The 15,421-nt window shown below is 43.1% G+C and overlaps 1 protein-coding gene across 5 annotated transcripts in view; it reads left to right on the top strand.

The window, feature by feature from the left end:
* tacc2 (transforming, acidic coiled-coil containing protein 2) overlaps positions 1 to 15,421 on the top strand; it is a 110,350-nt gene that overhangs the window by 85,365 nt on the left and 9,564 nt on the right. For 3 of the 5 annotated variants that reach the window (XM_080450061.1, XM_080450060.1, XM_080450059.1), the window contains 8 exons: positions 46 to 226; positions 2,394 to 2,443; positions 2,690 to 2,799; positions 3,344 to 3,497; positions 4,292 to 4,447; positions 5,767 to 5,859; positions 9,501 to 9,644; positions 10,399 to 10,475. In XM_080450061.1, the coding sequence (XP_080306187.1) occupies positions 46 to 226; positions 2,394 to 2,443; positions 2,690 to 2,799; positions 3,344 to 3,497; positions 4,292 to 4,447; positions 5,767 to 5,859; positions 9,501 to 9,644; positions 10,399 to 10,475 (965 nt within the window). The remainder of the gene's footprint in view (positions 1 to 45; positions 227 to 2,393; positions 2,444 to 2,689; positions 2,800 to 3,343; positions 3,498 to 4,291; positions 4,448 to 5,766; positions 5,860 to 9,500; positions 9,645 to 10,398; positions 10,476 to 15,421) is intronic. The other 2 variants (XM_080450062.1, XM_080450063.1) reach the window with 2 other exon arrangements.

Below are 15,421 nucleotides of genomic sequence, written 5' to 3'. Positions count from 1 at the left end.
ATACAAATCAGGCTTTAACGCTTTTCCCTTAACCTCCCCGGCTAGGACCCCCCCGCTCCTGTGGACGAAGCCCCCCTCTCTCATCCCCAGGACGATCACGCCACCGATGAGGAGAAGCTGGCCTCGTCCACCAGTCACAAGTGGGCGGCGCGGCACGACATGGACTCTGACGGCCAGGACTTCCCTCAGCCCAGTGACCTCACGTCCTTCGTCAACGAGACTCAAGGTTAGAAGCCACGCCCGATGAATGAGATCAAGTCGTATAATCGCACGCAGACAGGATTAAAAGCTTATGTGTATTTCAACGGTATCGATGAACAAGCACTTTGCTGTGCTGTGCATTTACTCAAGTACTATACTTAACACATCGGGTGCCAAACACGGTCTGAACCGCGTTTTCACAGAGTAGCGCTTCGGTGCCGAACACGGTCTGAACCGTGTTTTCAGTCTTTTTGGGGTTTTTTTTCCACACGGGAGGGGCTGGAGCAGCTCTGGAATCACCCACGGTGATTCTGAGAAGGAAGGGCCTTATAGATCACCGTGCCAAAAAACATGGCTCCCCATCCGCTTCCGTTCTATCTCCTTCTCTAAAACCCCTATAACTCCGAAACTTTTTACGTCGGGGAAAACGACTCATTTTGTATGTGCGATCGCTGCGCCATTGTGACCCGCGGTAAAGATGTTATCGTTCCAGGCGTTAGCCAGGACCATCGTGCAAAATGCACGCATGCTTTGTTTCACATGGAATGCACGTCGTGGAGTCTACAGCTTAAACAGCGCCGCGCAGCTCAACGGTGAGATTTCTGGCACCGAATGTGTTAAGTAAGATTTTTAGTTATTTTTACTTTACTGGAGTATATCCAATTTTCAGTACTTTTACTTCTACTCTACACCTCAGAGGCAAATATTATACTTTTACTCCACTACAATTATTTGAAAACTTTAGTTACTAGTTACTTTGTTGATTCTGATTATTATTACAGAACAAAACATACATTAACCACTTCAGCTCTATATACATTTTGGCCATTTGTGAAAATAGCCGATCTACAAGCTCACAATTTGTCGCGTTGCGACGCATTGTGAGCTTGTAGATCGGCTATTTTCAAAAGATTTGAATACATTTTTCAAGTAAATTTTGATTACCAGACTTTTACTTGTAACAGAGTAGTTCTACATTGCAGTATTGATACTTTTACTCAAGTAAAACATGTGAGCACCTTTTCCACCACTGCCTGTAGCCAGGCGAACAGAGATCTGTTTTTTGTAATCTTAAAGTCTCCAAATAGTTTCCACTTGGTTTTAGCCCCTACATTGAGTTTAGATGTCACCAGACGTATCAGTGTGTAGTCTGGCACCAGTTCCCTTTTGTCCGGTACCTTCGGGACCAAATCACCCCACAGATGTTTGTGCCATTTAAATGTCCTGAGCTGTCAATTTGCCCCCTGGTGCTCAATAAAGGACATTACAGGCAGCAGATTCATCACTGCACCGCTGGTGTGACCAGTAGTAAACAACATTAACTTGCTCTGACAGCAGCATGTAAGCTACCGTCAACTCGTTAGCTTAAACACTGTTAAAAAATGCCTAAAGCTAAATGGTCTAAAAACTGTGTGAGTGCATTACACTCAAAATGATTCCGACACTGGGACATGCTGTATGTGTAAAGGCACAAAGGGACACAACCACACCGGAGCACAACCAAACATAAAATGACTTGTCTTTTAGTTCTACTGGATCTCTTCTCCACTAGATCACTCACTAACACTTTAGTCTAGTTTTTATTTGTTGACGAAATTGTCAGTATATTTAGTCTTAGTTTTAGTCATCATAGCTTAGCTTTTATTTAGTTTATATTTAGTTTTCGTCAGTGAAAAAAGGTAGTCAGTCGACGAACATTTTCGTCATAGTTTTAGTCGACAAAATCAACCCTGGATGCAAGACTATTAATGTATCCATCTATTGATTGTTGGTCTGCTGTTGCTAATGAACTGGGACTGGCCCAGTTCTGGACTGACTGCCCCCCCTCACCCCCCATAAGGGCCACCCTTCCCAAAGGCTGTGTCTGTCTGAGAACCATCTGGGTCATGGATGGAAATAACTGACAGCCCCCCACCCCCCCACCTCACACTGGCTCTGGGCGTCTTGTCCCACCAGCACCGAGCCTGTTGTTTGGTGGAAGTTCACCGGTAGAGAGGTCACTGATCCCTCATCTCTCCTCCTCTGTGTCTAATAGTCCATTTTTATCCTCTCTCTCTCTCTCTCTCTCTCTCTCTCTCTCTCTCTCTCTCTCTCTCTCTCTCTCTCTCTCTCTCTCTCTCTCTCTCTCTCTCTCTCTCTCTCTCTCTCTCTCTCTCTCCATCTCTCTCTCTCTCCATCTCTCTCTCTCTCAGTGCCAGACTATGAAATTGAGTACATGGAAAAGATTGGCTCCGCTACACCTGTGAGTATTAGAGGTTATTATGTTCTTGGATTTTAACCACTGAAGCCCTATATATACTTTTTTTCCTACAATTTGACAATTGACAGTTTGACCATTCTGAAGATGGCAGTTATTTAGTTTAAACATTCAACACGTTTTTTGCATGTTTGTTTTTGGGTATGAAAATTATTGTGACTAATTTGTACGAGTAATATTGACTGACTGCTATCTTTAATCTACATCTTTGTGTTTATGTCTGACTCATAGCCCTTGTCCTTGAAGAAGCCATCTCTATACCTGAAGCTGGACTCTGTGACTCCTGACAACAGCAAAAACTCCTGCTCGCAGGGCTCTGAGCCTAGCTCCCCCTGTACCGGGTAAAAACTCCCTCTTACATGGCTCTGAGCCTAGCTCCCCCTGTACCGGGTAAAAACTCCCTCTCACGTTCCCCTGAGTGTAGCTCCCCCTGTAATAGGTATAAAACACCTGCTCAGACATGATTCTGGGCCTAGTTGCCGGGTTACAAAAAAAACCCTGCTGGCATGGCCTATACTGGGCTCAGTACACGTTGCACTACATACATAACATACATACATAGGCCTATGCTTCAGACGGACACATATTACTGTTCTAGTTTCGTCACGCATGTTGTCAATAGTAATAGATCTTCGTACTACGTCAACCATGAATAATAATAATAGAATTATAATAGTGTAATTGGACAAAATGTGCTTGTCAGCATGTACCTTGTGGGTAGGGCCGTGCCTAGAGTTCACACATACAATCACACATCATTACATTTGACCGCAGTTTCAACCGGCATTTAATTAGCACTACTATCCATCACATAGGCATGATGTAAGTGTCAAATCTCTCTCTCTCTCTCTCTCTCTCTCTCTCTCTCTCTCTCTCTCTCTGTAGGAGTTTTGAGGAGATGGAGGCCCAGATAACGGCGGGGATGAAGACGCCAACGCTGTCGTCGCGGCCCGGTCCTGAGGGCTCTTCAGGAGACAAAGGCAGGAAGAGGGAAAGCGAGGCGCTCAGCCGAACGCAGAGCGCAGAGAGAGACGAGCAGGTGAGTCAAACTGCACAGCCTCCTCTTCCTCCTCTACCATATCACCATTATCCTGTTCTACTGCACAGCCTCCTCTTCCTCTACCATCACCATTATCCTGTTCTACTGCACAGCCTCCTCTTCCTCTACCATCACCATTATCCTGTTCCAAAATGATACCGTTGTCTTGTCTGCCATTAGCTTCACCATTATGTTTAGATGAAAACAATCTGTAACACTTGATATGAAACCCATGTCTATATAATGCATTATATATACTTATAATGCTTTATAATCTGCTCGTAACACTGTATAATTATAGTTATACGCATTCGTATACTTGACCTTATAAGTCATTATAAAAATGCTTTATATGTTATTGTTATATAGCATTATGAGTACTAATTATTATATGGTTACAAACTAATTATAATGCATTATAAAAGATGTTTATAATGCATACATATACACATAGACATGGGCCTCATAGAAAGTGTTACCAAACATACAGTGCATTTCTTTGATTTTCCCAGTTCTTATGCCATGCCATTGTTCTGACAGTAGGGGGAGACGAAGCGCCGCTCTGTTGATACTGTGACGCTGTGACACTCAATAACATTTAACTCATTAAATCAAGTCTCTTATTAAAGCCTTGTCACTAGTGACGGCCTAGATAGACAGTCATGAATTCAGCAGCTCAGCTCAGCTCCCAGTACTCCCACTGACCCACCCAGCGCTTGCTTTGACCTGCTGACACCCTGCCCCCAACCCCTCACCCCTCCTCCTCCTCATCCTGGTGCCCCCCCCCCCTGTAGCCCCCCAGCCAGGGCACCAAGGAGGCCCCAGTTCTTCCTCCTCTGGCCACCATGGCCCTGTTAGACGGGCTGTGTGAGGAGTCCGAGGACCTCCTGCAGTACCTGGAGCCCGACCTGGCCGAGACCAACCCCACCGCCTTCGCCCACAAACTACAGGTGTGTTGACAGACAGACAGAATCGCACGTTGAGCCCCCCCCCCACACCCCCCACCACCACCCCCACACACACACACACACCCATATAAATGCCCTTCTCCTCTGCAAGCAGAGTCAGAGCCCTTTAAATGCCTCCGAATGCGTGTTTGTGTCTGTTGTCGCCCTTATTTGTTGGTTTTCATTCAACCTGTTCAATCTCCTACGTCTGTTCCTCTGTCTGTCTGACTCTGAACTCTCCTTCCTTTGTAGTTTGATCACAGTGTGTGATACAGTGTTGATTTCGTCGACTAAAACTATGACGAAAAATGTTTGTCGACTACCTTTTTTCACTGAAGAAAACTACATAAAAACTAAGCTAGGATGACTAAAACTAAGATAAAAAATATATTGACAATTTCGTCAACAAATAAAAACTAGACTAAAATGTTAGTGAGGGATCTAGTGGAGAAGAGATCCAGTAGAACTATAGCCTGGTATCCAGCCTGCTTCGCTACGTTCGGCGGACTTTTTTTTCTCTCTTCGCTTCTCAGTCTGGAAAGCACCCTATCTCCAAGGGAGGCGGGACATGGCATACGGCTGGAATCGAACCGTGGCTTCTGATTGGTCTGTGGTGCGGGGCGGGACAAAAAAAACTGTGCGATCGTTGTGATTCGTCATTTGTTTGAACAACATCCAATCAGCAACGACGTTGCCTAAGGTAACATATGTAGTTCCAGTGTAGTTCTGCAAAACGAGTCAATAGGGTGCTTTCCAGACTGAGAAGCGAAGAGAGAAAAAAAAGTCCGCCGAACGTAGCGAAGCAGGCTGGATCCCAGGCTAGTAGAACTAAAAGATGCTATGTTTGGTTGCACTCGGGTGTTGTGCTCTGAGAATAGCCGATCTACAAGCTCACAACGCGCCGCGCTGCGACGCGTTGTGAACTTGTACAGTAGGTCGGCTATTTTCGACGCCATCAAGGCACTAAAATCTTGGTATTTAGTCGACTAAAAGTAGACAAAAACTAAAACATTTCAGATGACTAAAATATGACTAAAACTAAATGGAATTTTATTCAGAAGACTATGACTAAAACTGAATCAAATCAATCATTTGTTGTCAAAATCAACACTGGTGTGATAGACAGCCTGTTGGTACTGTATGTGACATGCAGACAGTAGAGCCGTTCGCTGTGTGTCTTCAACTTTGGTTTCTGTATGTCTCCCCCCTTTGCTCTCTCATCCGTGGGCCGCCACTTCCCACTTCCCACCTCCCACCTACCTCCTCCCCACCCCTCCATCCCTCCCTCCCTCCCTCCCTCCCTCCCTGTGTGCGCGGCCCAGGAGGAGCTGGTTCTTGCCGCCCTGAGGATAGAGGCTCTGCAGGTAGCCAAAAACATCTCTCAGTGCCCCTCCCTCTCCACTGTAACCCCGCAGGTACTGCGCTGAGTCAGCCTGCACCTGCTGTGTGCGTGCACGTGTGTGTGTGTGTGTGTGTGTGTGTGTGTGTGTGTGTGTGTGGGTGCACGTGTGTGTGGGTGTGAGCATACATATTTGCACACGCGTGTGAAGTCAAGCACATTTTGAATACATTAATGATAATGAAGTGTGTGCGTGTGTGTGTGTGTGTGTGTGTGTGTGCAGGTGTAGCGTAGGAGCATGAGCGTGTCTCAGCCTGCCTCCTCCCTCTAATCACACCATACTGAGAGTGTGAGTGTGAACCCGTGGTCCTACATGGCTTACTGCCCCCCCCCCCATCCCCCCCCCATCCCCCCCCATGTCCTCCGCTCCCCCCCTACCTCCTCCTAACCAGCCCATATAGCTGTGTTGGATCAGCTCCCCTCAGAGAGCAGAGTGCTGTGTCATCTTTGATCCCATTCTGCCTCAGCTCTGCATGCCGGGGCAACATGCATGTTGCCTGTTACAGGAGAGGCTTAGCTGGTCCCTAAACAATGACTGTGACTTGGAGGAGTGATATAAGTAACGTGCTAATCACTGTGAGCGCTGTAGTTCTTGATGCACGTTATCATCACCCACAATCCCAGTCAAGTTGTTGTTTTTGTGAAATGTTCCCTAACCCTAACTAACAGCACTAATACACACCTAACGTTGTGTGTGGGTACCAGGGGTTGAAGGGATTGCATTGGGGGGATACCTCACTATCCTGGGCATGGGAATGCAGGGACGTGCAGAGGGATTTGGAGAGGCAGGAGCTGGAATTTCAAAAGGGCACTTATTGCCAGCCGGCCCGATTACCATACTTTTAGGCCCGAAAACCTGGAAAAAAATGAAAATGTGTCAATGCGTACTCAATGTCCCCAAAGTCACGCATCCAACACGATTTGAGCGGAGCAGATTGGACCTTCTGTTACAGAGATAATGGCCAAAACGTCTTGAAAACGGCCACTTTATCAATCACAGATTTTCGATTAAGTTTTGGCCAGTGTCGCCTGTTTTTCTTTGATAACACGGGCTAGGAAGGTCGGACGGCGACGAACTAAATACCTGAGTAAAGCTCACTTTGAGCTGCATCCAACACATCCAACACATCCACTGCTATTTCCGTCTGCCTTACCGTTAGGCCGATAGGGGCAGTTGAAATTATTTTTTTGGGGGTAATAGATTTTATTTAAAAATCCTAGTCTGGAGAGGGCACTTTTTTACAGACGGGTAAAAGGGCAGGGGCTCAAGCCCCCTTTCATGTCTATGTGTGCACGTGCCTGTGGGAATGGTTACCCTGCTTTACGGTGCAGAACCGTGGGAATCCGATCGCTGGTGGTTTTGACGAAATCCAACCCGGTTGCCGTGTCTGAGCGTGGGCCCTTTCCCCCCGTCCCCCCCCCTCCTTTATCCCTTTATCTCTCATCCTCTTGTCTTGCACGATCCACAGTCTCGCCTCAAGAAACCCAGTCCTCCTCGAAGGTGGAACATCAACAGTTCTCCCCTAGTCAAAGTAAGAAGAGCAACGTTATGCCCCCCGTCGCTATGTCCCGTCCCGCACCCCTAATCCAACTAGAGCTAGACCCCTAGTGGCCTTGATATCCAGAGACCTGTTGGTATCAGGATGTATGTGTTTTCTCCTCTATCCCTCGTTTTCTGTCCTCTGTCGCCGTTACGTTACGTTGTCCCTGTGAGCATTAAGTGAAACCCTGGTTTGTTTTATGCTGTTTATGTGGAGTTTCTTTATCCAGGAGCAACCTTCAGTTGTTATTTGTTATCCATGGGTGCGACTGCCGTCTTCAGTGTGAATTTCTGTTTCCCCCCTTAAGCCTGAAGTGTTTATGCCTGTGTGCAGGAACGGCTTGGATTGTTCTTAGTTTAACTCAGTTCCCTGGGAAGATATCACTGTAAATGGAGCTGGTGAAAAGTATATCTATCATCTACACTAGAGGTCTCTCTCTAAAGCCTTTACCGTATGCTTTCTCTGACTCAAGATGTGAGGGATTGGCTCAACGTTAGCTGTCGATTATTGGCAATGAAGCAGCTCACAGCAAGCACACACACACACACACACACACACACACACACACACACACATATTATATATATTTTATTTTGAGGGGATTCATGGGGATGGTCTCTAAGACTGAGGTTAAGCTAAGAATCGGGTTTTTTTTGTCACTCACTCTGCATACATGGGAGCAAAATACCGTTCTCCGCAACTGACGGTGCTTTTGGTCACATTTAAAAACAACAGACACATTAAAAAGAGGCGTTATTTCATGAATGAGTGAGATCATGGAAGAACAGGTTTGGAATGGATCGGTCATCGCTTGAACCCCACTGGATTGGGAAGGGTAAGCTCAATCAAGGACCGTAGGCGTCCTGGGCCGCGGCGTGGCGGTCCAGGCACCCTATAGGCTGCAATGCCAGCCTGACAGTGTGTCGCGGGTTCGAATCCCGATCCCCACGACCTTTGCTACGTGTCACTCCCCATCTCTGTCCCCATTTCCTGTCAAGTCTACTGTCCTATCATTAAAGGCATAAAAGCCCCAAAAACAAGTGCCAACAGTCACCCAATACCCTCTACAATATGTGGTATGGCTCAGTGTGTGCAGTATGTGTCATGGCCCCCTCCATGTCTCCACTCAATCCATCTAATCTATCCTCTAGTTCTGCCCTCTCAGCCTCCCACGGATGATTCAATCCCAATCTGTTGCTGAGCAGAGTTTTAGAGACAAACGGTTTATTGACCCAATGTAACGACTGGCTTTAAGCTTTAAATGTGATGCATTAAGAAAGTCAGTTGTTTGTAGAACATCTTGGTCTGTGTTGACGACTCATAGGAGATTCGGTCCTGTTGTACTGATGTTTGGGGTGATCGTTGCCATAGTTACCCTGCACCATCTGAAGCCCCTGATTTTATACTTTGTCGTATGTTAAAAATAGCAGATCTACAAGCTCACAAGTCGCAAGATCTGTAATTTTTTGGCACAAGATGTCATCTCTCAATCTGGACTAGGTTTTAAACGTAATGTCTCGTTAGGACCGATGAAACCTGTTATTTCGTCTATATTGTGATGTGCTCCTTAATATTAAACTAACACCAGTTTCCCTTACTACTGTACCTACCCACAGCCCACCCACCCTAGCCCCCTACTACTGTACTGTGCATATATGATGCAGTTGATGCTACTGTATATATATATATATATATATAATGCGCTGCCCTTCCCTCCCCCTTGCCGTGCCTGGACCCAATCACATTCAAGCTACTGAGATGAGCAGGTGATCATAACCAATCAGCTGTGAGCAGCATCAACCAATCACTATGGTCACTGTTGTGGCGTTGAAGACTGTTTCATCCAATCATATTCCAGCTGTCCTAAGTCTTCAGGAAACATCGCAAAGCCCGCCATTTTGCATACTTTTTTGTTGTCGTTGCTGTGTGGTATTTATTTTCATATATAGTTTGATGCTGCCTCCTTGTGGTTTGGTTGAGGAGTCTTTAGGGAACATGTGTGTTGGCCCCTGTGGGCGTTTTGTACAACACGTCCCCATATTTAACCCAGCTAGACGCCTGACTGGCTGCGTTTCCTTTTCCTCCGCTCCCTGTCCGTTTGATTTCCTGGAAGCAGCAGAGAGACGTGCCGTCGCCAGTAGAGAGCGCCGTGTCCAAGAGCTCCATCTACACCTCCAGGACCTCCACCTGCTACAGCGAGGGGGAGAGCCCTTATCTCCCCCGAGACCTGGACAGCTCCCTGGGCATCGCACGAGAAGAGGTGACCCCCCCCCCCCCCCCATCCACTGCCACTTCAACCCATTCAAACCCATTGGAAAACCCATTGAAAGCATCTGTGTCATTTTCACATTTTAGCTATACAGTACTTTGGTTGGCTATTCAAAAATAGCAGATCTACAAGCTCATAGCGTCTGCTATTGTTTTTAAATCGTGAAAATGTGTGCAAATCTTTGAATATATATATTATATATATATATATAATATATATATTATATATATATATATATATATATATATATATATATATATATATATATATATATATATATATATATATATTATTTTTTTTAAGCGAAAATCTTTTACTCAAATCTTTGCTTCTGGAGGTCCCTGGAACAAAATATTTTGAGATGGGGGTCCACTGCCAAATACATGTAATTTTGGGGGTCCTTGACATGGAAAAAGTTTGAGTGCCGCTGATATAGGTCTTAATGGGTTAAATACTGCACCACTGTGTTCTGTGTGCAAGTACTTATGACATAGCAGATTAGAAATACATATATTTTAAGGTGAATTATTCGCACAAAAAAAATTCTTCTGGTGTCTTAAGGACCTTTTTTAAGGACTATTACATATTAGTAATATACACATATTAGTTACATATTAGTAATATACACATATTAGTTACATATTAGTAATATACACATATTAGTTACATATTAGTAATATACACATATTAGTTACATATTAGTAATATACACATATTAGTTACATTTGTTTTCCATTCTCCTCAGATTGTGAGCAAAGAGAAAGAGGTTCTGGAGTGGCAGAGGAAGTACGAGGATAGTCGACAGGAAGTTGGGGAGATGAGGTAAGTCAGCTGTCCCAGTATTTAATATACCGGTTCCAGTTAAAGCCCCCCCCCCACCTTACCTTAGAACAGGGGTCTTCAACAGGGGTTCCGGGACCCCTAGGGGGTCCTCAGAGGTACTACAGGGGGTCCGCCAAAATCTTTGTGTGATGGGTAGCAGTAGCCGATCTACAAGCTCGTAGCTATTTTCGGAGCGTTGGTTTAGAGGGAAAAAGAGCAGACCAAGTACAGAGCCAACGGTCAAGTTCACTAAATATTGAGTTTAAAAGGTTAACTTGTCTGAAAATACACATTAACACTATGACATCTATCAAAAGGTTTAATTTGCAACACAATTTTATACAATATGTAGTGGGGGTCCCTGCTTCATCTTTCTCTCAGCTAAGGTCCTTGGACTGAAAACGTTGAAGACCCCTGCCTTAGAACCATCCCGTCTAAACAGTTTTGCCAGGTGTGGTAGCTGTAGACCGTAGAACTATAAATGGACTAGACAGTCTGTTAGAATCTTGAAATTGCGGTCATCTGGCTTTCTTTAAATTTTATCAGAATTAGGATTGAGTTAAAGCTGTAACTTTCCTCTTCTACCCCGGATTGAAAATCCGTGTCAGATCCCGTGTCTAGGTGAGACATGACCTACAGTAGATGTCTCAATAGAAGAGCAGGGAGACAAAATACAACCACCCCAAGTTATGGGGTTTAAACATACTCTACCATACAGATTGGACGATATCACATTTCACCAACAACATGCAGTTCAGAAGTAGGGGTGGGACTTTTGATTGATTGATTGAATATTTTATTAGGCAAAAAAATGTAAAACAGCACAGTTACATTTAAAATACTTTGTCTAACAGGTCCGTTCATAAAAGTCCTTGCGGACTTGTTTCCAATGAGGGCCTTGGTATTTAATTCATAGGCATATATAGTGGCACCACAGTTCAAATATCATTACAAAATAAACAGCCCAAAAACAATATATAACACTATGTACAACAAAAAAATAAAAAAGAGGGGAAAAAAAATATGTACAAGAACAGGGGGGGGGGGGGGGTCTGCTGTCTAACGGGAAAATGGTACTACCTCCACCTTTGGCCTCCTGAAAGGTGATTTTTTAAGGCTCTTTTAAATGAGCCCAGCGAACTGCATTTTTTGAGGGATGGAGTTAGACTATTCCAATCCTGGGTGGCAGTGCTGTAGAAGGAGAATTTGCCCATGTTTGATTTATGGGTGGGTGGTACCAAATTGTTGTTAACGCTCCCTCTGGTATTGTGACTGTGGGTGTCGCTAACCTTTTGGAGGTATTTACTCAGATATGCGGGAATTGGGGGCATATCGGGCAAATTTGCATTTACAATTTTGAAGGCCAGTCCCATTTTTAGTTGTTTAACCCTGTCTTCCACCCTGAGCCAGCCTAGGCTGGCAAAATGGGTGGGAGAAAGGTGGGTCATGGGCCCCAATCCGAGGAGTAGCCGAATCAGTTTGTTTTGGGAGGTTTGAAGCTTAGTCTTCAGTGACACTGAGGTGTTGGAGTACCAGGAGGTGCAAGCATAGTCAAAAAGTGGTTGAATCAGGGCCCCAGAGAGGGTCCTGAGGGCCTGAGGGTTGACAAAAGAGGAAACTCTGCCCATAAATTTGGTTCTCTGGTTTACTCTTTTGACCACCTTTGTAGCCATGCTATCACCTGTCAGGTATTTGTCAAGTACACAACCCAAATAGGTAATCTCTTCTTTGCTAGAGATAATTGTGTCATCGACTTTGACCTTGAAATCATTTACATCCATCTGTCTGAGGGAATGTTTGGTCCCAAAGAGAATGGATTCAGTTTTCCCAAGGTGTAGTGACAGTTTGTTATCGGTAAGCCAAGTACGGATTTTTGAGAGTTCGGAGCTGAGCGCCTCCTCAACTTGCAACTTGTCCTCTCCCGAGATCAGGACGATATGGGTACCTCACGATACGATATATATCACGATATTAGGCCCACGATAACAATATATAACGCGATATTCGACGATATTCGATATATTGTGATATCACGATATTCGATATATGTTGCAAGAAATTTCACCAACGATATATCACGATATCTGAAAATATCGATATATTGCGATATCACGATATATTGCATGAAAATTCACCAACGATATATCACGATAGTCCTTGTATTCAATTCATAAACACATAAAATAGCACCAAACAGTTCAAAATCATCATTACACAAATACAGAGTAGGAAAAACAACGTATCACAAACTAAAAAAAATATATATATCGATTATTTATCGCGGGAGAAAGTATCGCGATATATCGATATATCGATATATCGTCCCACCCCTATTCAGAAGCCTCCGTTTCTGTGTCAACAAGTGGGGGATGGGTGAGGGTCCAGCTGGTCGCAGCTCGTCTGGTGTAGATAAGACACAGATTACTTCACAGGACTGATTGGATAAGGAGGGGTTAATAAGCTAATCAGGAGACGTGGCTAATCAATCTGCTTAGCTCTCTTTAGCAACCTAACCTTTTCCCAAAACAACATCATCAAAACCACATTCAGGACGTAGTGTAAGGTCTGCAGATGTTTGTGGTGATAAAAAATATACTATGCAAAAATATAGAAATATGAATATAGTGTTATACATTAACTCTTTCACTGCCAGACTTATCTCTGGCTGTGTTTGCCCAGTGCCAGGATTATCTTAACCTTTTCAAGTAGTCACAGAATAGTTATCTCCAGTATGATTGATCCCCTGATGGTTGCTAATCACTGAGGGTTTTCAGGTGTGGTTTAACAAATGTCAACGAGGTCATTGTGACCTTGTTGACATCTGTTGTTTGATGTTTGAAGATGGCATGTTTCACTCAAAAATACATGTTAAAAAAAAGCAGCAACTTTTTGGATAGCGTTATCTCCTAGTTCCTTTGAATTATCTTATTGGTAAAGAACCGTAACATGTTTGGGTAGCACTTGCTATGCATCCTATGTGTATAACGCATCATGAACATACTTATAAGGCATTGTAATGCTGATCATAATCCTGTATAATCAGATTTATAAGAACTCATAAATACTCATAATGCTTTATAACCATAACACTTTATAAGGCATGTTATAAAGACTTATAAGTATCAAGTGTTATAATACTTCATAATTGCTGCCAAACTGCCAAATGAATTCTCATAGTTATAATCCATTATAATCAATTGATAATGCTTTATTATCACTGTTATAATGTGTCATAATTATTATAGTGCATTATTATAATGCATTATACTTATAAGTTATTATAAGTGGTCATTTGCTACTTTATGATCATTTGATGAGGCTTTATTATCACGTTTATAATGCCTTATCACTTATAAGGCATTATACTGTGATTATAAGTTATTATAAAGTCAACATTATGATAATTTTATAAGGTGTTATTATTACATTTGTATCACCTTTATTCACTGTAATAATGCATTATAATTACTGTTCTAATGCATTACACTATGATCATAAGTTATTATAAGTGGCTATTTGTTACTTTATGATCATTTAATAATGCTGTATTATAATGTCTAAAATGCCTTATACTCACTGTCATAACACATTTTAATCACTGTTATAATGCTTTATTATCACTTATAATGCATTATAACTGTGATTGTAATGTATTATAGCAGAGCATTATCAATTGATTATAATGGATTATAACGATGATAATTAATTTTGGGTTGCATAGCAAGGGTTACAAAGTGGGGAGCAATTATAAAGTATTATAATACGTGACATTATAAGTCATTATAACTTGCTGTATAATGTGTTATGATTGCATTATATGTTGTTATGAATATTTATAACTTTAATCATCACGTGTTATAAGCATAATACAATGCATTCATACTTGAACTTATAAGTCATTATAATAAGCTTTATACGATACGATACGATAATACTTTATTGTCAGTTCACACTGAAATTTGTCTTGCGACCCAGCAGCCATGTATGCAACAATAAACAATAAACAGTACACACATTTGACATGACACAAGAAAACAAAACAGAACAGAATACATACATAAAGACATACAAAGACAAGAGCAATGTCCACCTCTCAGCCTACCCCAAGCCTACAACTCCTGATTAAGCCTCAATGTCGTCTGATGGACAAAGGACCTCTTCAGTTTGACCTTATTGTATGTAGGAACACTGTATCTCCTTCCTGAAGGCAGCAACCTATATTCTCCATACAAAGCATGGCTAGTGTTTGAAGTGATATTCCTTGCCAACCTTATCATACTGTCATTATACGTAGATGTATAGAGCCTCTGAAGTGGTTGTCCAACAATCTTTGAACAAATGTTCAGTTGCTGCAGCAGTTGTGACTTTAAGGCTACAGACAGACATCCATACCAGGTGGTACTACAGTACTGCAGAACACTCATAATAACAGAAGTGAAAAACAAAAGAAGAATCTGTCTACTAGCACCAAAAGATCTCAGGCGGCGAAGGAAATAGACTCTTTGCTTTGTCTTCTTACCCACTGATTCAATCTGGTCTTTCCATGACAGAAGGTGGTCAATTACTACTCCTAGGTATGTATACGAACATACCTGGTTGATCTGTTCACTATGAATAGTAATGGGGGATCTGTGTATCTCTAGTGGGGCACCAAAAACAATCTCCTCTGTCTTTTTTGTGTTAATGATAAGAGCGTTGTTATCACTCCACTCCACCACCTTATTTACTCTGTGTTGGTGCAGTCCAGGATCACTGGAACTATCCAAAAGAGAAATCAAAACTGTATCATCAGAGTACTTTAGAATGTATTGGTCTGGTTTGTCAGTGCGACATTCAGACAGACATTCCTCAGTACGACAGCTGTCAGTATAAAGGGTGAAAAGTACAGCTGAGCTTACACAACCCTGGGGAGCACCAACATTAGTAGTTAATGCTGAGGAGAGGGT

Source organism: Gymnoscopelus braueri (genome assembly GCF_963280865.1).
Source record: "Gymnoscopelus braueri genome assembly, chromosome: 14".
In the NCBI taxonomy this organism is placed as follows: domain Eukaryota; kingdom Metazoa; phylum Chordata; class Actinopteri; order Myctophiformes; family Myctophidae; genus Gymnoscopelus; species Gymnoscopelus braueri.
This window is presented reverse-complemented; position numbering and strand designations above follow the sequence as displayed.